Below are 22,285 nucleotides of genomic sequence, written 5' to 3'. Positions count from 1 at the left end.
GATGGGCTGGGCTGGTTGGGATGAGGACTTAGGGTGATGGTTTAAGTGATGGGCTGGGCTGGTTGGGATGAGGACTTAGGGTGATGGTTTAAGTGATGGGCTGGGCTGGTTGGGATGAGGACTTTGGTGATGGGCTGGGCTATTTGAGATGTGGGCTTGGGGGGTTGGTTTTGGATGGGGGTTTGGGGCAATGGGATGTACTCGTTGAGATGGGTGCTTAGGGGGATGGTTTGGTATGATGGCTTGGGGCGATGGGATGTAATCGTTGAGATGGGGGATTTAAAGTGGCAGTAACATTAATTTTAAAGGTGTTTTTTTTAAAAGCCATCGATTACTGTTTCTTATTAAGGTATTAAAGGTATTTTAAAGGTGGTAATTTGGAATTAAAGATTTAGTATTAATTTCTTTCAAATTGAGTCTTTAAATATTGGAAGTGTTTATTTTAAGGTATGATATAAAGGTAGGGTATTTATTGGTGGTTTAAAGGTGTGACAAAGGTTTATTAATAATTTCTTACAATTTGAGTTTAAAGGGGTGGAATTCTTTTTTAAATATTGAAATGGTTTATTTTACGGTACAATTTAAAGGTAGGGTCTTTTTTGGGTGGTTTATAGGTGTAACAAAGGTTTAGTAATAATTTCTTTCAAATTGAGTTTAAAGGAGTGGAATTTTTTTAAATATTGAAATGGTTTATTTTAAGGCCCTATTTAAAGGTTAGGTCTTTTTGGGTGTGACAAAGTGTTTAGTAATAGTTTCTGTCCATTTTTTTATTTTATATTTAAATGGTTTATTTTAAGGTATGATTTAAAGGTATGGTCTTTTGGGAGTGGTTTAAAGGTGTGACAAATTTCGAATTTCCGTTAAATGTATTAAAGTGATCTTATTCCACTTTGCTGGAAAAGAATTAAGAAGGTATTTAGACCTTTTTGTTGGATTACATCACTGAATGGGACCAGTCCATTTTTAAGCGGAGTGGATTTTTTCACTCAAGTTTCATTAAGTCTAGGATCAAATAACTTTAATAATTGTAACCATAATACATTACTTGTACAATAATGCACGTAAAATAATGGAAGGAGAGAGATTTCTTGCTACATTTATAGAATAATTTTATTTGACAACTCCAAATTATAAGATACAAACAATTATTATATTCACTTACGGCTATTACTTTCATAACATAGAATCTTTAAGAGTGATATTTTTACGCTATTTTGCTCAGTTTTATTTAAGACTCATTTCAATTGTCTTACTTGATAATATGTATATGAACCCTTTAAAGGCATGAGCATAGTTGGTAATTAATCAAAATATATTTTACCATAAAACCTTATAGTTTTTGAGAAAGAGGTAATTTCTCACTCGAATAATAAAACCCTCTGGCCAGAAGCCTCTTATTCCTATCTGAAAGCACACCATTTTGTACAACAATGGTGTTTTTTCTTTCATCATTTTCTTGAAACTTCAATAACCAATTGAATCAAAATTATCACAGGCTTGTTTTATGCGTATTTTGGGATACACCAAGTGAGAATACTGGTCTTTGACAATTATCATACGTGTTCAGTGCCTTTAAAATTATTCGCACTATGCAAGCAGTCTTAGTAATTATATACATTTAATCAATAATCTCCAGTTTCAAATACACACAATGTCTTCTTTGCTTGTAAATGGTGAGCTTACTTTTTACAATAAACATTTCTGAGAGGTAATATTGCAGCAGGGATTTATTTAACGTCAATTAAACTGCCTTAAAGGCAGTGGACACTATTGGTAATTACTCACAATAATGTTTAGCATAAAACCTTACTTGGTGACAAGTAATGGGGAGAGGTTGATACTATAAATCATTGTGAGAAATGACTCCCTCTAAAGTGACATAGTTTTCGAGAAAGAAGTAATTTTCCATGAATTTGATTTCGAGACCTCAGATTTAGACTTTGAGGTCTCAAAATCAACCATCTAAACGCACACAACTTCATGTGACAAGGGTGTTTTTTCTTTCATTATTATCTCGCAACTTCGACGGGCAATTGAGCTTAAGTTTCCACAGGCTTGTTATTTTATGCATATGTTGAGACACACCAAGTGAGAAGACTGGTCTTTGCAATTACCATTAGTGTCCAGTGTCTTTAAATCTTACAATTAAAGTCAAAAGTTGTTTATCCATAATTACTTGATGTTTTAAATGCCTGAACCACATTTAATGTTTCCGCTTTAGATTGCTCTCTGGAGCCTTTAAGATTGTAGTGCTATTAAAAGTTACTGAAAACAAATTGACTAGGCCCTCCACTGGTGATATCAACTTACTCAAGAACCATAAATGTTTACTTGATTTCTTAAAAGGAATGTTACAGAATTGGTAAGAAAAAAAAATTGAGAAGATCACAGATTTACATGAAACTTCCATGGTCTAATGATGATGATAGTAGAAAATATTCCTTTGAAATATTTCTGTCTGAAATGTCATATTTGATGAGAATTATAAAATCTAACTTCGCATTTAGTGTTTATCGCTCAGTGAGCGTTTTATTAATTTTTATTTTGGCATTGATGCAATGCAAAATTTGTTATCAGGTTTTCACTATTCTCTCGTGACCCAGATGGCCGATCAATCTCAAACTTCTACAGGTGTGTCAGTTTATGAATATGGTGGATTACATAAAGTGCTTAAACTGCCAGCAACTGTTTTGTCAGCAAAAACCAATTCTGTAATGTTCCTTTAACTAAACTGTCTTAAATCTTACAAATAAAGTCAACAAGTTGTTTATCCACGATTACTTGATGGTATAAATGCCTTAACAATATTTTATGTTTCCAATATAGATTGCTCCCCTAAAAACCCTTTAAGGTTGTAGTGCTATGAAAAGCTACTGAAAACAAATTGACCTGGGCCCAATTTCATAGCGCTGCTGAGTGGCCGATTTTGAGCTTACTGTGTGATTTCCATTTCGTAGCGCTGCTAACCATAAGCACACGAAAAGCGTGCTTACCTTCTGGTGCTTACCCCACAAAGTTAAATGATGTCAGAATGCAAGTCAATGGTAAACGCGCAATATGGCCGCCCAATTTTTTCTGCTAGCCTGTGAAATACGCTTGTACCTTAGCAAAATTTTCTGCTACCATTAAGCAGTGCTATGAAGTTGCGAAGGCCCTCCTCTACGGTGGTATAAATTTACTCAAGAACCATAAATGTTTACTTGACTTCTTAAATAAAGTTTGTTTTATTTACAAATGTTGATTTAAACTTGGCAAAAAATGCAATCAGTTATGGATGATTTTTTGTTCTTCAGCATCTCAAAAATATTCATTACAAATTACATAATTAGTGTTACACAAAACTCATGTTTAATTTTACATTTCGATCTTCAACTACACAACACATCCATATCTGTACCATACAAGCAACTTTTATAATTCACCATATAGGTGGTATGCTTTAAGGAATGTGCTGAATTATCTATATAAATTAAGGGTGTTGTTAATCATAAACATGTTTCCTATTTTTTAAATCTGTAATCAATCTGAAGGGACGAACCACGCAAAATGGGTTAGACTGGTGTCCGCATAAACTCCCCATCAATGTTGTGGCATGTGAGGTATTATGTTTGTTCAAGTGCTGCAAAAACAGACCACTTTTTAATGTTAGTGAAAAACACCCACAGGGATTTTACATATACCTCTATTCTGTTGTTGTTTTGACACTTAGTGGGCACAGTTGCAGGTCTCGGGAATTGTCAGGTAGATATCATCTGCAGATGGCACACCTTCAAAATACAAGAAAATAAAATCATTAAGACATTAAGTCAAACAAAATCTTATTGTATCAAGTAATAATCCACAAGGGAGACTGACAGGGTAAATTTGTAATAATTTTGGGTTGAACAAAGACAAATTTGCTAAAGCGCGTGAAAAAGCCAGTGCTCCACCAACTGATCAATCTAACCCTAATTGGCTGTCTCGAAACTCCAGATTACCAGTTTAGTTTGATTGGCAGCATATTGTAAACCATTACATGGTGCTAAGGATTAGGTCTTATATCTCAAACTACGTCCCACTCATTGCAGTAATAATACCTGGGGCTTTGTATCCTTTGGCAAAAGGCGCGTTATAAATACAGTTATTATTATTAATCAGACTTGCCAATATTTATGATCTGGTGGAAATCATATATTCAAATGCCCTGAAATTGTCCCTTATGGTTGCCCTTCCCCAAGCCCAAATCTTTGAGTCTAGCACTGCCACTTCAAGTATGGTAAACCATAGAGCTCTCTATGGTTAAACCATACTAAAGATGTGTTTGAATGAAGGAAACTAGGATAAAATTTATGTTCTAACTGTTTCAATGTTCAGGAGTTTACATTACCTTTTATCAAGGAGAGAGTAGTTTATTTTCCAGACTCGTTAGGAAGCTCATCAACTGCAGGTCTCAAACCCCTCCTTGGTTGTTAATGGAGACGACAACCATCACTGTGTCATGCAAACAAAGACCACAATCATGTTTAAGTACACTTTACAAAATATTAATAAGAGAACAAAAGGGTAGCGACAAGTTCCTACACGGCCGTTTAAAGTCGGCAGGGTCAAATCGCCGTGTGATAAAGCCCCGAGCCAAGGCACGGGCCTTTAGTGCACGGCAACGACCCTGCAGGGTTTTAAACAGAGGTTTAAGAACGAGTCACTATTTTCATTCCCATTCATAAATGCCCTTTTGTTAAAAAACGTTTAAAAAAAATACAATAACAGACACTTTGACAATTGAAAATTTGACGTTTGAAATATTTGTTTTAAAAAACTTTATGCAGAGACTATTGCGCTTGGGTTTAGTGTACGCGCACTAGAAGATATAGATTACGCGCCCTGCGCTTAGAAATAGATTACGTGCTGTTGCTAATAGCTTTGAGTTGTGTTCCGCGTGATAACCTTGTGCGCCTAACAAGCGGAAGCCAGCTGGTCATAAACACTGGTCATTATCAATTGTTTAAACACCCCCACGTGGCGTGCTCTCCACCATTAGTAGTAGAGAAACTGTCAGGGGTATTTATGAATAAATAATTAATAAATGGAACACAGATGTAATTTGAGATTATCTTTTTCCCTTTCATTAATCAAAGGTCACACTAACCATTAATCACATGAAACTACCAAGATCAATTTCTTTACATCCAATATATAGGGAAAGGGTAAAAAGGTTTTTACTGTGCCCTTTTTTATGCCCACAGCAAGATAGATTACTGTTTAATGAGGGGAAGTCAACCTAATAGATGGTTAACTGGGCAGCAATTTGGTTTCACCTTGTTTCAGGTCAGCAATGTACTGTTTAGCACAATGTGGATATAAACCAATGTTTACATTTGGAGAAGAGTCTAATAACCCTCATGAGACCATGGAGTGGGGGAAGTGAGAAATGACATTCCAGAGAATTATTCACCAATTAAAGAGGTCTGGGCTTGGATGGAAATCAGGGTGAAAATCATGGAGTCCGGTCATTGATCTGGAAACTCTTGTTTCGTCTAGATGTTTTAAGAGAATTGCAATTCCCTTAAAGCATGGTTGAAAGAGAAATACTTCCTTGAATTTAAGCCAAATCCTGCTCTTCATTGAGTTTTCAGGGTGGTTTCAAATCAAAGATTTTTCATCCCAGGTGGAAATATTTACTTTAATTCATGCTCAAAGCCTATTATTATCAAACCATCAAACAATCCAAAGTCTTTCTATACATTTCAAATTGATGCTTTTTCATAAATGTACCTGTTGATGGGGAAGACATCGAGGAGTCCTTAGCTGGGCTGTATTCACATCAAGCATCGACTTCTGGAGAGGTAGACTTCATTTGACAATGGTGTGTCTGTAGCTAGCCTAAATGGGAATAAAATAAAAACAATATTTTGTGAAAGGTAATGATTTGTTCAAAAGGGAACTATTAAGTCAGGTTTTAAATCGCTCAGTAGAGAAGCACAGCATGGTGGCTAAACTTGCTGCCAAATCATAACAGCGAGTGTTATGGGTTCACTATAAGCGTTCAAAACATACGAGACCTACCACCGTATGAACCTTCCAGAGGATTATAGTAATTGACCAAACCAACAGCGGACGAGCCGCCAATTACAGGAAAGGGTAATACACAATTAAAAATATTCATAAAGCAACATCAAATAATTTGTTTGTACAAATTTAACAATTAAAATAGAAACATCTTAGGGGAGAAAATTTAAGCAAGTATTGAAGATTAAATACATTGAAACTGGGAACAGAAACAAATAAGCATGAACGATTGTGAAAATACGTTTTTTAAATACTTTTAAAGCATATTATGCATACATTAAGTTATAAAATAGATTCAACAGTAATGACAAAGGAAACAAATTTAAAATCAAATGAAATAATAGCAAAAATATATCATATATATCAAAACTGAAGGTAAAACTAACAAAGGAAGTAATACGAAACAAACTGATAAACAAAATATACAATAATATTTGTTGATGTGGTTATTGTCTGAAGCCAAAGTGCCTTGCTAATCAAAAGGACACAAGTACCACAACTGGGATTTGAACTCGGAGTGGTAAGTGGTTGAAAAATAACATTGATTTTTTACATATTTTTCTCAAAGACCTAAAGTCTTGCAGAATCTCAAATAAAGGTTGTTCCTAAATTTACCTGTTGATGGAGAAGACATCATTGCATCTTGAAGCTGGGCTGCATTCCCATCATGTATCTTCTTCTGGAGAGGTAGACTTCATATGTCAATAGAGTGTCTGCAGATGGGAACAAAATATAAACAACATTCTGTGAAAGGGCTGTTTTGTTGTTTGTCTTTTAGTGCAGTAACAGAAACAATGCTTTGGACCAAAAGAGGACGCCATAGAGTTAATCTCAAAACACTTGCTTGACAGCTTGTGGTATCAAACACTACACGCTTAAAAGATGAGAAACGGCTCCCTCTGAAGTATTATAGTTTTCGAGAAAGAAGTAATTTTCCATGAATTTGATTTTGAGACCTCAGATTTAGACTTTGAGGTCTCGAAATCAAGCACATGAAAGCATACAACTTCGTGTGACAGGGGTGTTTTTCTTGCATTATTATCCCGCAACTTTGACGCCTGATTGAGCTCAGATTTTTACAGGTTTTTTATTCTATGCATATGTTGAGATACACCAAGTGAGAAGACTTGTCTTTGGCAGTTACCAATAGTGTCCAGTGTCTTTAATTTTAAATTTACCTTCTGTTGATGGATTCATCATCGAATCTTAAAGGTGGGCTGCATTTCACATCATGCATCTACATGTACATGTACTTCTTGAGAGGAGGTAGACTTCATATGACTGCAGCAAACCTAAACAGGAATCAAATATAAACAATATTTAAAACTGAAAGGGAAACTACTGACTAGGCTGATAAGGTGCTTGAACAAAGAGAATAAGGAAGCTTTAGGATTTTTCAAATGGGAACAACAATGTGAGCTTTCAAAGCACTGATGAGGGAAGCAAAGCATGGTGGCGTAAACTTGCCGCCAAACCATATCAGAAAAACAGATGCAAGCCCCCCTTTCACGGCGAGTGTTCTTCGGTCTTTTACATGTGTTACAAACAAACAAGACCTACAGCTGTATGCACCTTCCAGAGGATGAAGCAGATGTGTCCTTCTCTTCAAAAGGACACAAGTGCCACAACACCCAGTGGTAGTGGTTAAAAACAACATTGAATTGTAACAAATTCTCTGGCAAAATCTCAAATTTAAGGTTTATAAATTTACCTATCGATGGAGAAGACATCATTGCATCTTGAAGCTGGGCTGCATTCCCATCATTCTGGAGAGGTAGACTTCATCTGACAATGGTGTGTCTGCAGATGGGAACAAAATAAACAACATTCTATGAAAGCGGGATTTGTTTTTCTTTCAGTGTGAAACAGAAACAATGCTTTGACTAAAAGAGGAGGCCACACAGTTAATCTCAAAACACTTGCTTGACAGCTTGTGGTACCAAACACTACACATTTAAAAGATGGCATCATTTTCTCTTGGCTTGTCCACTGGGGATGGATTGTTGTGTGGGATTTCATTCTTTTCGAGTTAAATATCTGTGTAATTTAACATTGGTGCAGGGTTTCCTATAACATTTTATTTGTCAAGGGAAAAAGGAAATCTCCCAATTTTCTGGCACTATTTTGTGATCCTCAACATTATGACACTTCTTGTGCCACAACTAATTAATTTGAGAAATTGACAAGCTATTACCAATTGCATTCGGCATGGGAGGTCAGGCTTACAGACAGGCAAGGTTTAGCAAATTCATGAGAAATACAAGTCCACCACTTCTCAAAAGAGAAAAGAGTTTCTGGTGCAATTAATGAGAGTGTTAATTTAAGTCAGAATTTCATTGTGACAAGCAGTCTAAAACATAGCAATAATTATTTCAAAAACAGTTCAGAATTCCCAGCGATAAGAAGTTAGATCCGGGAATAAACCTAGTGGGAAAAGTTTCCATATGGCACCACCACTTTTTCATTCTATATGAAATAATATAGTATCTAATTTACCTCAATGAGATATCCCTTTTTGTAAAAATGAGTGAAAAAGTGGTGGCGCCATACGGAAAGTTATCCAACCTAGTTGATCTTGTTACATATTTTCCTCAGTCAGAGGCTATCATTATAAAAATCTCTTGATACATCAAACTTATGCTAACGTCATAAATTTACCTCCTGTAGTGGTGCAGTCATCATTGAATCTTGAAGCTAGGCTGTATTCCCATCACTTCCTCTACTTCTGGAGAGATAGACTTCATCTGACAGCGTGTCTGCAGCTACCCTAAATGTAAAGAAAACAAAATATTCTACGATAAGATTGCTTGTATTTTTAACTTTATGAATAAGATTGGAAGGTTTTTTTTCAAATGCAAACTTGATTGGTGATTGATTTTGTTTGTTTAAAATGTTGTACAGATTGCACACACAAAACTTAAATTCAGAATAATGATTCGGAACTGGTCTAACGATTGTTTGTGATTTGTGGATCCATCAAAGTACAGTGACTGTTGTTTGAAGAATATATCAACGAATTTCAGCTTCTTAAATAAAATTGGGTAAAAATATAAACAAGCATCTGAAACTTGTGTGTCCTACTACAATTTCAATTCAATTCAATGAACCAAGTGCCGGGGTTCGGACGCACTTACCCGGCAGCGCTGCCAGCTCCCGGGCACCCGCTCCAAAAGTTCGGAGTTGGAATTTGACATCGCAGGGTCAAAGTTACCCCGCACGTATCTTCAAGTCTCTAAAAAAGGAAACTTATAACTTCAAACCAGCATTATCACAATCAACTAATCAACTCACCATTACAGTTTTGTGAAATTTGAGTACTCAGAATTCGGTAAAAACTTGAATTACTTGAGAGTAAGCAACAGCATATCAACTTCTGACGCTGTCAGTATGTATTTAAAAATGGCGGCACAAGCTGAAAGCCTTGTGTCATGTGATCTTGCAAGGGGGCTGGGCTTTCACAAACAAATTTGCATAACAAAGCAAAGGTGTTCATTGGACAATTATTGGTCACCGACGGTTTGGGTTTTTTACATAGAGCTATTATCTCTATGGGTTTTTATGCAGGGGGGGGGCCGGGGCGATAGGCGGATCACTAGTATGATAAAAAGGGGGCCCAACTTCCATTTCCTACCATTGAAGGATGCAAGTTTTTATTGACATTGATTCCATTAAAAGTCATTATATAATGTATTAAAATTAATTCCTTGTTTGTTCCGTAACTTTCTCACTTTTTTGATTACAAGAAAATTGTGTTACCCCTATTCTGTTTTACTATTTTGTTTGTGTTTGTCATTACTTTTGTTTATAACTTATTTTTTCAGTGCGCAACAATCTTGCCATTGGTCCATTATTGCACCTTCTTGCCCACTGTTTGTTACAATTTTCAGGGGGACTCTTTATTACTAATATTTGTTCAATGGGTGGAGGGACCCTGAGGATTTTGAAGCAGATACATGAACGAAATTATACAACAGCAGTTAGTCGCAAGGGTCTGCAAATTTTATTGTTTTGTCAGCAGACAATATTTTTCCTACCAGATATAAGAAGAATCAAACAGACCAGGGCCCAACTTCACAGAGCAACTTGTTTAAGCATAGAATGTTGCTGCGGACAACCAAATTATGCTTACAGAAATAAATTACCTTCCAAAAAACCATTCCACATGTATCATCTGTGGCTGGTGTTGGGAAAATGTTAAGCACTATGTATTGCTTGAAACGGAAAGTACTGAAAGGCTGTGGAAACTATTGGTAATTACTCAAAGTAATTTTTAGCATAAAACCTCACTTGGTAACGAGTACGGGGAGAGGTTGATAGTATAAAACATTGTGAGAAACTGCTCCCTCTGAAGTGACGTAGTTTTTGAGAAAGAAGTAATTTTCCACGAATTTGACTTTGAGACCTCAAGTTTAGAATTTGAGGTCTCGAAATCCAGTATCTGAAAAGCACACAACTTCGTGTGACCATGCTGCGATCGACTATGGGTGTTTTTTCTTTCATTAATATTGAGCAACTTCGACGACCGATTGAGCTCAAATGTTCACAGGTTTATTATTTTATGCATATGTTGAGATACACCAACTGTGAAGACTATTCTTTGACAATTACCAATAGTGGCCGAGAATATTGCAGAGGGCAACCAAATTATGCTTACAAAAATAAAATTCCGGACAAAATACCAATCACATGTATCATCTGTGGCTGGGGTCGGAAAAATGTAAGCATTATGTATTGCTTAACTAAGCATCTCTTTGAAATAGGGCACTTGGTTGAGAACTAGAGGTAGATTCAACAGCACTTGATTCTTGAGTAATTACTGACATAAAAATGTGACATAAATGTAATATTTATACGAAAGTGAAAGGTCATTAGAGCAAATGACTCATATTCAAACAATAAATTTGAACAGTAATGAAATTGGCCAAAAAATGTATAAAGAATGCAATTTACTCAGCTTAGGCCGTGTCCGAAACGACGACTTCGGCTACAGCTGCGGCTAGATCAGCACATCTGCCAGTGTTGAAAAATAGGAAGAAATGCGTGGGCTAGCGGTAGCTGTAGCCGAAGTCGCTGTTTCGGACACATTTTTAAAACATTATACCCCAAGTAAAAGGTACTGCAACATCTCTGAAAAACATTTGTGTGAAAATGAATTTTCCGGGGCATGACAATATATTCACCGAAGGTGATGTTGTCATTTGGTTGGAGAACAAAACTAGAAGGACAAAAAAACTGTGCAAGATTGTAATAATCAAGCAGGATTTTACCCAGTCAGTTTCCCTTGTGGTTTATATTGATATCTGAAACAAAAAGTCGCATCCCCTTAAGGTGATCCCCTGGCTGCCGCTTCCCAGGTTGTATCGTTATTTGGGTGTGATCCCTGGCTACACGGCAGTTAACGGTTGTATGGCTTCTGACTGGCACCCCCGAACAAAGATATTGACAAAGTAGGGACACCGCCAATATAGGGCTAGATAACTCATTTGGTACAGCGCCGGCACATTAAGGAGGTCCTTGGTTAGAGTCCCACTCTAGTCAATTCTTTGTTCAACCCCCCAAAAAAATTAAAACTTCCTAGCAAATGTGTTTTTGTTTTTTTAATATCAATGCTTGGTTCCCTTTGTTTGCAAATTCTTCTAGGCAAATGTGATCTATGACATACTGGTACATTCAATGCTCAAGTTCTTGCGATAAAGTTTCTTCTTTAAACTTTTATACTTTAATAAACTGTTCAAGCAAGACATAAAAAATTAGTACATACATATTTTGTTATAAATATTTACAATACATCCTAATGATTCATTGCTAAGTTACAAATGAACAAAACAGCTGTTAGGTCACCAGCCAAAAATGTCATACGACACGTTGCTGTAGACCGCTGTATTGGTAATTACTCTAAATAATCATAAACCTTACTTTGTAACGAGTAATGGGGATATGTTGATAGTTTAAAACACTGTGAGAAATGGCTCCCTCTGAAGTAATGTTGTTTTCGAGAATGAAGTGATTTTCCACAAATTTGATTTCAAGACCTCAGAATTAATTTGAGGTCTTGAAATCAAGCATCTGAAAGCACACAACTTTGCGTGACCATGGTGCGACAACGGTATGTTTTTCTTTCATTAATCTCGTAACTTCGACGACCGGTTGAGCTCAAATTTTCACAGGTTTGTTATTTTATGAATTATGTTGAGATAATCAACTGTGAGGACTAGTCTTTGACAACTACCAAAAGTGTCCAGTGTCTTTAAATAATAAATTTGTGAAGTGTTCTTTGTATGTTCCCAAATCTCAAACAATATCTCGATTGACACAATGTTAATAAACTGTGCCCAATTTCACGGCACTGCTTACTGCAGAACTCTGCGCTTAGCACCATAGAATCAAATGCTTTGCAGTGCATGGTAAGCACATAAATCAGTGGTAAGCAGCTTCATGAAACTTGGCTTGGTTTGCAATAACAGTTCACCCAAGAGCAGGCATTCTCCCAAAAAGGATCTATTGTTGTGTCTTTTACAGTAGTGACTTTTACATTAGACTTTTCAAGACAAGTATTATTTCAAGCTACACAACAGCATACCTTGCAATACATTTAGGATGTACCATAGAAGTTACAACCCGGAGAACGCTGAGTGTCTCATTCTGCGTGTGGTTTTGTTGTGAGACCATTTGTATGGACACGTGTATGCCTTGTGTATGGCAAAAATATTCTTGCAATACAGTAGATTGACCAATGAAAACAGTAGAAACGGTTCACGTGCGCTGCCATCTTACAATTTTGCCATACACCCGTGTCGTGTGATGCTCATTTTTTGTATACACGCATACTGTGCAGTAACCATACGCCGCGTCCACAGACGACACAGCGGGCGGCCGAGCTCAGCGTTCTCCGGACTCTTTTTCAATGGGATGTACACAACAATACATCGTTGCCGAGATACCTTTTTATCTGTTGTTGCAATGACAGAGATTTACTCGTTTTCCACTCGGTACTTAATTTTGTCCATGACGTATCTTTCAGCAAAACATCCATCCCTTGCGAGGCAGCAACTGCGTATTTTAGCACATAGAGGGCGCTTCCTTGCCACTCAGAATGTAGGAGAGGAAGAGGGTAAGACTTGAGGGGAGCTGGAATCATCCTCTGATGGTGTACTTCCCCTCGACGGGGACGAGCCACTTAATTCCATTGAGTTCCAACCCCTATTTTTGGTCGGGGTACCCCTTGGGTCGACCTCGGTCCTGGTTTTATCCCAAGAGTGCGCCCTCGTTGAGCGGGGACCCTCAACAGGCCTCAGCTCTTCCCCGAGACTCGTTGTTTTCTGTATGGATCGTTTCATGTCCTTCAAAAGTCCAGCAAACGGATCTTTACTAACTGTTTCCCCGGGCGATACAACTTTAACTTTTGGTGCCTCAGCCTGTGTTTGACCTGAGGTACTGGGCGTTGTGGTCTTTACTCGGTCAGCGACAGGGAGGCGTTGGGCAGGGGGGTGGGATTCAGCAACAGGGAGGCAGCTGGCTTGGCAGTGGGTTGTTTTCGTTTGAGCTTTACTGGTCGTTGAGACATTGACGGATGCTGCTAATGGTACAAGAACTGAGGCTGCTGAATCATCGGGCGGCTTAGGGTGGTGAATAATAGCCTTTGGTAGTGCTGGAATGTCAGCGAAGTCTTCTGCATCAGGAAGAACTAAGACAGGAGGAAAATAACTCAATCAGTAAACAAAATGTTACATAGTGTAGTTTGGGTTGACAGTATACACATATATTGACTGGCAATGAGGTAACTAGTGTACGTCTATTCCCAAGAGGGACTTTGAGTGACCAGAAGAGGGACCTATTTCCCGAGGCCGAAGGCCAAGGGAAATAGGTCCCTCTTCTGGTCACTCACAAGCCCGAGGGAGAATAGACGTACACTAGTTACCGAATTATGCCAGTCAATATGTGTTTTATAACACAGCTCGGTCTTAAATACCAAATTAGAACAGAAATCTCACTAAGTTGTGTGATTTCAGATGCTTGATTTCGAGACCTAAAATTCTAAATCTGAGGTCTCAAAATCAAATTCGTGGAAAATTACTTCTTTCTTGAAAACTATGTTACTTCAGAGGGAGCTGTTTCTCACAATGTTTCATACTACCAACCTCTCCCCATTACTCGTAATCAAGAGAAGGTTTTATATTAATCATTATTTTGAGTAGTAACCAATAGTGTCCACTGCCTTTAAGGGCAGAGCTAATTATATAACCAAGAACAAAAGGGGGGTTGTCCAAACAATGTATGCTCCCCCTGTATGTTAACCTTTAGTCAAGGCAGCACCCCAGATATCACGCACGGAAAAAAGACCAGCGCGAGCGGCGAAGCGCCTTTAGCAACTGGTTTATCTAATTAGTTATCCATATATGAACCTTCTTTGTTTTGCCCTCAGCACGTGACTTTTTGGTGCACCATTATGAATATGTGGGTCAAGGGGCATGCACGCGGCGTGTGATCTACGGTACTGCGTTTTTCATTGGCAAACAACTCATTATGCATTACATTTTTCCCACTAAAATCTGTGGCAAAAAGTAAAGAAAAACCAAAGGCCCTAAAACGAGTTGCTTAAGGCGCTTCGTCGCTCCCGCATGGCTTTTTTGTACGTGATATCCGGGGGTCGTGCTTGACATCTGGGGGTGGCGCGTGCGCCTTGACTAAATGCTAGCTGTATGTTGGTCTCCAATACCTGTGTTTGCAGCGGCAAGCCTTGCATGCTGTTCCATCTTGTTGTGTACCTCCCTCTTCTCTCGTTCTCTTTTCTGCCGTTGTAGATCCCGAACCTCCTCCATTTCTGTTTGCAGCATTTGCTCACTTTGTCCGATCTCGTTCTTTAATTTCTGGAAAATTATGCAAAAAGGTACTTTAATTGGCTTCTTTTTGAGTATAATTTTTGCAATCTGTAAAGAAATGTTTGGTTAACACCCAACAAGGAATAATGCCCTACACAAATATCACCTGCAAAACCTAAAACCACCAAAAACTACCAAGAAAAAACACCCTTGTTGCACAAATTTGTGTGCTTTCAGATGCCTAATAAAAGGCTTCAGGTCAAAAGTCATTTATTATTTGGTGAGAAATTACCTCTTTCTCAAAAACTACGTTATTTCAGAGGGAGCCGTTTCTCACAATGTTTTATACTATCAACAGATCTCCATGGCTTGTTTCTAAGTAAGTTTTTATGCTAACAATCGTTTTGAGTAATTACCAATAGTGTCCAGTGCTTATAGTAATATCTTTTTGGCATGGATTCGGGATTGGGGAACCCACCTGCATTTTGGAGTACACAGTTTCATTAACGTCTTGGATGACATGAACACCTTGAAGACTGCCTTCAACGTCAACTAGTCGGCCCCTACAGAATAAAACAGAGTGAACAAAAAACACTCTAATTATTTTGGCTTTATTTAAACTTATCCGACTAGACATTATCTCAGCCAAGATTCCGCAACCTCGAACCTGGGGCCGATTTCACAAAGAGCTAAGATTGATCTTAACTGCAAATCAATCGTAGTTGCTAAGTAAGAAAACTACGCTACTTCAGAGGGAGCCATTTCTCACAATGTTTTATACTATCAACCTCTCCCCATTACTCGTAACCAAGTAAGGTTTTATGGTAATAGATATTTTGAGTAATTACCAATAGTGTCCACTGCCTTTAACAACATGTACATACAGCTTGTTAACTGCAGTGTAGTCACAGTGAAAAGATTAATGGAGAAGACTGAAATACCTGAAGTTATTGAGGATGCTAGTGTAGATTCCTCTTCCCTTGGCTGCATTACTTGTTCTTGTCGTCTCTTTATACTCAGAGTGACTCGTTTCTCCCAGGTTGATGATCTTAACTGCTACACACTGAAACCCCCTGTATATAAATCAAAGTTGCCATGCTGTTATTTGGGGTTTTGGTGGGAGCGTTTTGGCTGAGCTAGTTCACAGGACTCAAGCTCTGTTTTTGCTGGCAGCAGAGTGTTGGTTGGACTTGCGGTCGTAGCTTGTGTGTCCTTGAGCAAAGCTCTTAACCATTATTGCTTCATCCTGTGGATGAACCTAATGAATCAATGTTTTTACACGATTACCATAATCAATGTTTTTACATGTTCACCATAAACTGGATACATTTCATGCCTCTTCTGATAGCTAACTCAAAAACAGAATGGATCAACTACAGGACTAACTTTAATTTCGTTGTATACTTCAAAAATTACACTTCCAGGGGTTATAATCAACCAAGGCACTCCTGGGGGAATGGGGCAGCAAGATCGTACACCACTGGAAATCAATCAACTTATTTATTTCATCACAGATTAAAAGTAAAAGGAAATGAGGTTGGTTAGGGGTGAGAGGTGACAGGGTACCATACCTGTCCCCTTTTGTCAGCAGTTGGTAGTTGAAGGAATGTGTAGACTGGTTCCATGATAACCCTGATGTGAAGAGACCAAGTAGGAAGAGGTGAGGGGTGTCTGTGTTGATCGTCTTGAGAAGCGTTTTGTGTAAAGTAGATTCCCGCATGGACGGTTCTAACGGGGTGTTCCGTCTGAAGCGATACCAGCCTACCATATGCTGGCACAGACAAGGAAACAAAAACATTCAAGTTTCAATTCAACAAACATCTATTGCCATTTCACAAATCCGGATCATGAAAAATGATGTTCCCAAAAGCACAATTTGCTACATAATATTATAAATAATAAAGACTTGTAATGCGCACATATTCACCCTGCTTGGTGTTCAAGGCGCAGTAAAACCAAAAACCAAAACAAAAGAAAAACAGACACAACAAAATTAGTCCTTGAAAATCTGTGACATAAGATAAGTTTTGAGAAGAGATTTGAACTTTGTGGTACAAAGACAAGATCTAAGATTAAGTGGTAGAGAGTTCCAGATGCGCGGCGTAGCTGAAGAAAAAGACCCGTCACCCCATGAGTGTCGAGACTTGGGTTCAATGAGGAAAAGCATGGAACTTGATCAAGATTCCTGGATGGAGTGTAAACTTGAGGTAGTTCTGAATGTATAATGAAAGTTTAGAAGGGAAAAAATTAGTGAAATGGAGACACCCAGGTACACGTTTGCTTAAGTTGGGGCTGCCATACAAGGAAAGACAGACAGACAGACGTGGAAATACAGCGACATGAAGTTGTTTTAATTTTGGTTTTTACCCATACACCGATGTGTGTAAGCACTGTATACTCAGTACTTTTCCCGAGTCATGTGAAAAAAATATCACAGGCATGTTACTCGTGACATGAAGTTGAGAAATATGTTTCCGTCAGGATTACCTTGTAATTGTCTTTCAGCATCGATAACAACTTGACTTTATCTGCGTGCCCTTTCCTGTCATAGAAACTAAAACAATGAAGAGAAGAAAGTATTAATTGTAATAACTGTTTAATATTTTTGAATAGACCCCTTACAAATGACGACAAAAGCCCCAAAACAGCACCCTCAGTAAGGTCACTGAAGACGTTTTAAAGGCCGAGATGGGCTCGACTTTCCAATTTATTAATTCGGGTAGTTAAGCCAAGGATTCTCAGGGTACTTTATCAATATACTAGCCAAGGGGGGGGGGGTGGATTTCACAAAGGATTTCACTGTCTTATCTCGAGTAAGGACGAGTAACTCCATACTAGCCATACGTTTTTAATATCACCTGGACTAGTCCTAAGTTAGCACTAGTCCTAAGTTAGCACTAGTCCTAAGTTAGCACTAGTCCTAAGTTAGCACTAGTCCTAAGTTAGCACTCGTCTTAGAAGTCTTTGTGAAATCAACCCCATTGAGAGAAGACAAAGAAGGAACTTTAAAGAGGAAAACCCCAGAGAATTATTCCAGGGAAACACATGCAGTCAGGTAGAGACTGAAAAAACCTAATCCTTGTAGCGCCCCGGCGTGATTCGACATGGGTCCTAGAGGTCGAAGGCGAGGACAGAAATCATTATGCTAACCTGATTACCCACACCAACCATACCATGTTGATTTTAGTCACATTATCTGTTAACACCATTGAATGTTTCGCTAACATTCAGCCACCATAAGCCTTCTTGAGGTCTGGCGGACACTACAGGAGTGCACCGTTTGGTTTGGGCGTACCAGACAAATTTACCCAAGTATTAATTTGAATGTGTTCACCGTATCTCAAAATGGTTTATGCCAACAACAGCAGTTTGGAGTGCAACTGGAAAGGGAACTCGATCATGAACAGATTTTGGAAGGCAAGTCTATGCATGATCTTCTTTTTAACAAATATTATTCTGAGAATGTCTCCTACCCCCTACCATCTCCTGATACACCCAACCTTTACACTACTCAAGCTAAATATCCTTACCTGTGAGGCTCAGAACAAGCAAAGTGGGAATAAACATCTGAAAAAAAGAAAAAGAAACGATAAATCATTACAGCAAGAATCCATTAATAGGTGTCAAATTTATAATTTAGGGGGCTAATCATCCTTACTCGCAGCTAAGAGCTGAATTGCGAAGGAAGCGGCTACAACGTGTTCAAGAAGCAGGCATGCAAGGGCGCATTTGGCTGCCAGCCACATCAACCCATTATGACTAAGAAGCACAGCCAAGATCGACAGTGTTTGATTTTTCCCGAGGGAGGAAAACCAGAGTCTAGAAGAGAACCAAAGCACAACTCAACTCACATTTGCCCTGGCCGGGAATCGAACCCGAGTCACCTTGGTGAGAGGCGAGCCCTTTATGCACAAGCCAACCATGCCACCCATTAATTGCATTTGGGATTAAAAATTAGAATATATAATTTGTTGTGTGTGTTTTACGAACTGTTTAGTACTGAAAAGAAGGGACAAAAAACATGCAAATCACTCGATTGGGATTCGAGCCCACGACCTTTGCATTGCTAGAGCAGACGTCTTACCACTAAACCACAGAGCTCTAGAGCCTGATGGTAAGAGGCAGTTCAAATCCTTAAAGAGTCATCTTTCATATTCTGAAAACTGTGTGATTGTGGGTTATTTATTTTACAACTTTTTTTCTGAAGGGATAAACCGGTCACAAGTGAGTTAAAGGAGTTAAAGACCCTGGACATTATTGGTAATTGTCAAAGGCAAGTCTTCTTTCTTAGTGTATCTCAACCTATGCATAAAGCCTGTGAAAATTTTAGCTCAACTGGTCATCGAAGTTGCTAGATAATATTGAAAGAAAAAACACCCTTGTCACGCAAAGTTGTGTGTTTTCAGATGCTTGATTTCGAGACCTCAAATTCTAAACTTTAGGTCTCAAAATCAAATTCGTGGAAATTTACTTCTTTCTCGAAAACTACGTCACTTCAGAGGGAGCCGTTTCTCACAATGTTTTATACTATCAACCTCTCCCCGTTACTCATTACCAAGTAAGGTTTTATGCTAATAATTATTTGGAGTAATTACCAATAGTGTCCACTGCCTTTAAAGTATTGTCAACAGCCAAAGCATTGGACTCTGATATGCCTACTTCCACATCCAGCAGCTGAGGTCATTCGGAAGAACTCAGGGGAGGAACTCGGGATATTTGAGTTTTGGGGACGGGGCGAATTCAAAGTTAGATTTACTTACTGATTGATATATTTTCAATCTTTCTGGTAATCTGTGAGTCGCTGATGTCAGTGTTTGTTTTACGCACAATCTCCCCAAACAGAAAACCTTCCTGTTGAAATAAATAAAAATTTAAACATAAAACATGGTAGGATTTGAAACTTTGCATGGTGGAAATACAATATAGAAAGGTTTGCGGTAACACCATGTAATGACTATCTTTATTGAGTTGGGGTGGCTCTGAAAAGAACCGTTGGTTCAACTCGACATTTCGATCAGTATGCTGTGATCGTCTTCAACGGTTCTTTTCAGAACAAACCTTTCTGTATATAAAAAATGGCATATAAATGTACAGCTACAAATATTTCAAAATTTGTGAATTCATTTAATACTTCTTACCAAGTAGGTGAACTATGAAAACATGAGGCCTGCAGAAACACCAGACTCTAGGAGTCTAGCTAGCTCTGCAGGCCATCAGTACGCGCCTAGAGCATGTAGAGTAACACTAACAGTGCCAATATGCTGAACTCCCGTGTTGGTTCTTCACTTGGCCCGGCCCCACGCCCCCCATCTTCAAATGGATACCTGTGTATGATACGCACCGGCCCCACGCCCCCCATCATTAAATGGATACCTGTGTATGATACGCACCGGCCCCACGCCCCCCATCATTAAATGGATACCTGTGTATGATACGCACCGGCCCCACGCCCCCCATCATTAAATGGATACCTGTGTATGATACGCACCGGCCCCACGCCCCCCATCATTAAATGGATACCTGTGTATGATACGCACCGGCCCCACGCCCCCCATCATTAAATGGATACCTGTGTATGATACGCACCGGCCCCACGCCCCCCATCATTAAATGGATACCTGTGTATGATACGCACCGGCCCCACGCCCCTATCATTAAATGGATACCTGTGTATGATACGCACCGGCCCCACGCCCCCCATCATTAAATGGATACCTGTGTATGATACGCACCGGCCCCACGACCCCCATCTTCAAATGGATACCTGTGTATGATACGCACCGGCCCCATGCCCCCCATCTTCAAATGGATACCTGTGTATGATACACAATGCAGTGCAGTTCAATCTGCCTGACTGAGTCTATGAGTTGACTCTTAGGGGCACAGAGATTACTTGAAAGTGGTAAAAATTTAGCAAATCTGTTGACTAGCTGTTGAAAATGTACGTGTTTGACCATTTCGCCCTGCACAGGTTGCAGATGCTTCGTAACCCTCCGGCTCAGCCGTGTCGGCAGGAGGGTTACGTTATCAACTACTAGCTACTACCTAGTTAGTAGTAGTACTCAACATTATGACATATTTTTGAATCTTGTATTTGTAAGTTGTAGAAATACCTAAAATACCAAACCAGAGCCAGTGCAGTGGAGCCTGCCCTTGGCCTTACGTGTTTATAACTAACTGTAGTGTATACTGTAGTTAGTAGGCCTAACTTTGTAATTGTTTGCTTTATTTGGTTTTTAACTTGAAAACAGGACCTCCTATTAGCGCCGCCCCCGAGAGTCAAACGTTACATTATTGTACCCAAATCAAGGTTACCACTAATGTATCTAATAAACACAAACCTGGTCACCAATGCTACTGGCATGATCAAGAAATAGCGAACTCCATACGCATCCACTGACATTGACAACTACGGTACTGGAGGCCGCCATGATGGAAATACAACTTCCTTTTTAAACTAGCTCCCGACTCCCCACAACATACGCACATCGTATGTGTAAACAAACTGAACAGTCTGGCCCACAGATTCAGGTACGAAAATTGCCGAGAAAGGGAGCTAAAGAGCGCCACCAACGTTGATGAAACGAGCAATCCTACAGCATACAGCATTCGGCAATAGATCCAAAAGTCCAACCCGTTTTGTTTTTTCATTTCATTTCATTTATTTTTCTTTGCCAGCAAACATAAAAAATCACATTAAAAAATTGCAAATCAAAAGATTCACAGAAAAAGCAATACATTGGTTTTACGAAGAATACAAAATAATATGAAACAAAACACTAAGCAAAGTTTCGCAGAAATAAGAGAAGTTTCTTTCACGATTTCTTTTGTTTTGCTGTATTAATGCCTTTTTCTTTTATTTACTCAAAGGCTCTGAACAATAATGGTAATTACTCAAAAAAATTGGAAGCATAAAAACCTTCTTGTTAACGATCAATAGAGAGCTGTTGATGGTATAAAACTTTGTGAGAAACGGCTCCCTCTGAAGTAACATAGTTTTTGAGAAATAAGTAACATTCCACGAATTTGATTTCGAGACCTCAGATTAGATTTTTAGGTATCGAAATCAACAGCTGAAAGCACACAATTTCGAAGCTTCGGTGACAAGGTAAATTTTTTCCCATTATTATCTCGCAACTTCCATGACCAAATGAGCTCAAATTTTCACAGGTTTGTCATTTTATGCATTTCAAAATGACGAGAATAAATATTGTCGTCTAGTACTGAATCACAATTTCTTGATGTTTAATTCACGTTAAAGACAATAGACACTACACTGGTAATATTGTCAAAGATCAGTCTTCTCACTTGGTGTATATCAACATATGCATAAAATAACAAACCTGTGAAAATTTGAGCTCGATTGGTCGTCGGAGTTGCGAGATAACTATGAAAGAAAAAACACCCTTGTCACACGAAAT

At 38.6% G+C, this 22,285-nt stretch overlaps 1 protein-coding gene and 1 long non-coding RNA gene across 3 annotated transcripts; both read right to left on the bottom strand.

Moving 5' to 3' along the window:
- Positions 1-3,300: 3,300 nt before the first annotated feature.
- On the bottom strand, positions 3,301-9,424 carry LOC117295062. 2 transcript variants are annotated; one of them, XR_004519623.1, is made up of 8 exons: positions 9,180-9,424; positions 8,704-8,812; positions 7,757-7,845; positions 7,224-7,337; positions 6,661-6,758; positions 5,752-5,859; positions 4,367-4,470; positions 3,301-3,767 (listed from the first exon to the last, which is right to left on the bottom strand). It is a non-coding gene; the product is annotated as an uncharacterized LOC117295062 (long non-coding RNA). The 2 variants fall into 2 exon arrangements; XR_004519622.1 differs by having other exon boundaries at positions 9,337-9,421.
- A 2,811-nt stretch (positions 9,425-12,235) lies between these two features.
- LOC117294264 (BRISC complex subunit Abraxas 2-like) lies at positions 12,236-21,301 on the bottom strand. The gene is made up of 9 exons (XM_033776626.1): positions 21,206-21,301; positions 19,625-19,715; positions 18,395-18,431; positions 17,352-17,418; positions 16,436-16,635; positions 15,806-15,937; positions 15,343-15,427; positions 14,762-14,912; positions 12,236-13,729 (listed from the first exon to the last, which is right to left on the bottom strand). Exons 1-9 carry the CDS (start codon positions 21,293-21,295, stop codon positions 13,134-13,136), a joined length of 1,449 nt encoding a protein of 482 aa, XP_033632517.1. The 5' UTR covers positions 21,296-21,301; the 3' UTR covers positions 12,236-13,133.
- Positions 21,302-22,285: the final 984 nt, after the last annotated feature.

The sequence above is a fragment of the Asterias rubens genome, chromosome 9 (assembly GCF_902459465.1).
Source record: "Asterias rubens chromosome 9, eAstRub1.3, whole genome shotgun sequence".
Classification (NCBI taxonomy): domain Eukaryota; kingdom Metazoa; phylum Echinodermata; class Asteroidea; order Forcipulatida; family Asteriidae; genus Asterias; species Asterias rubens.
The sequence above is the reverse complement of the archived record's forward strand: the minus strand, read 5'-3'. Positions and strand labels throughout refer to the sequence as shown.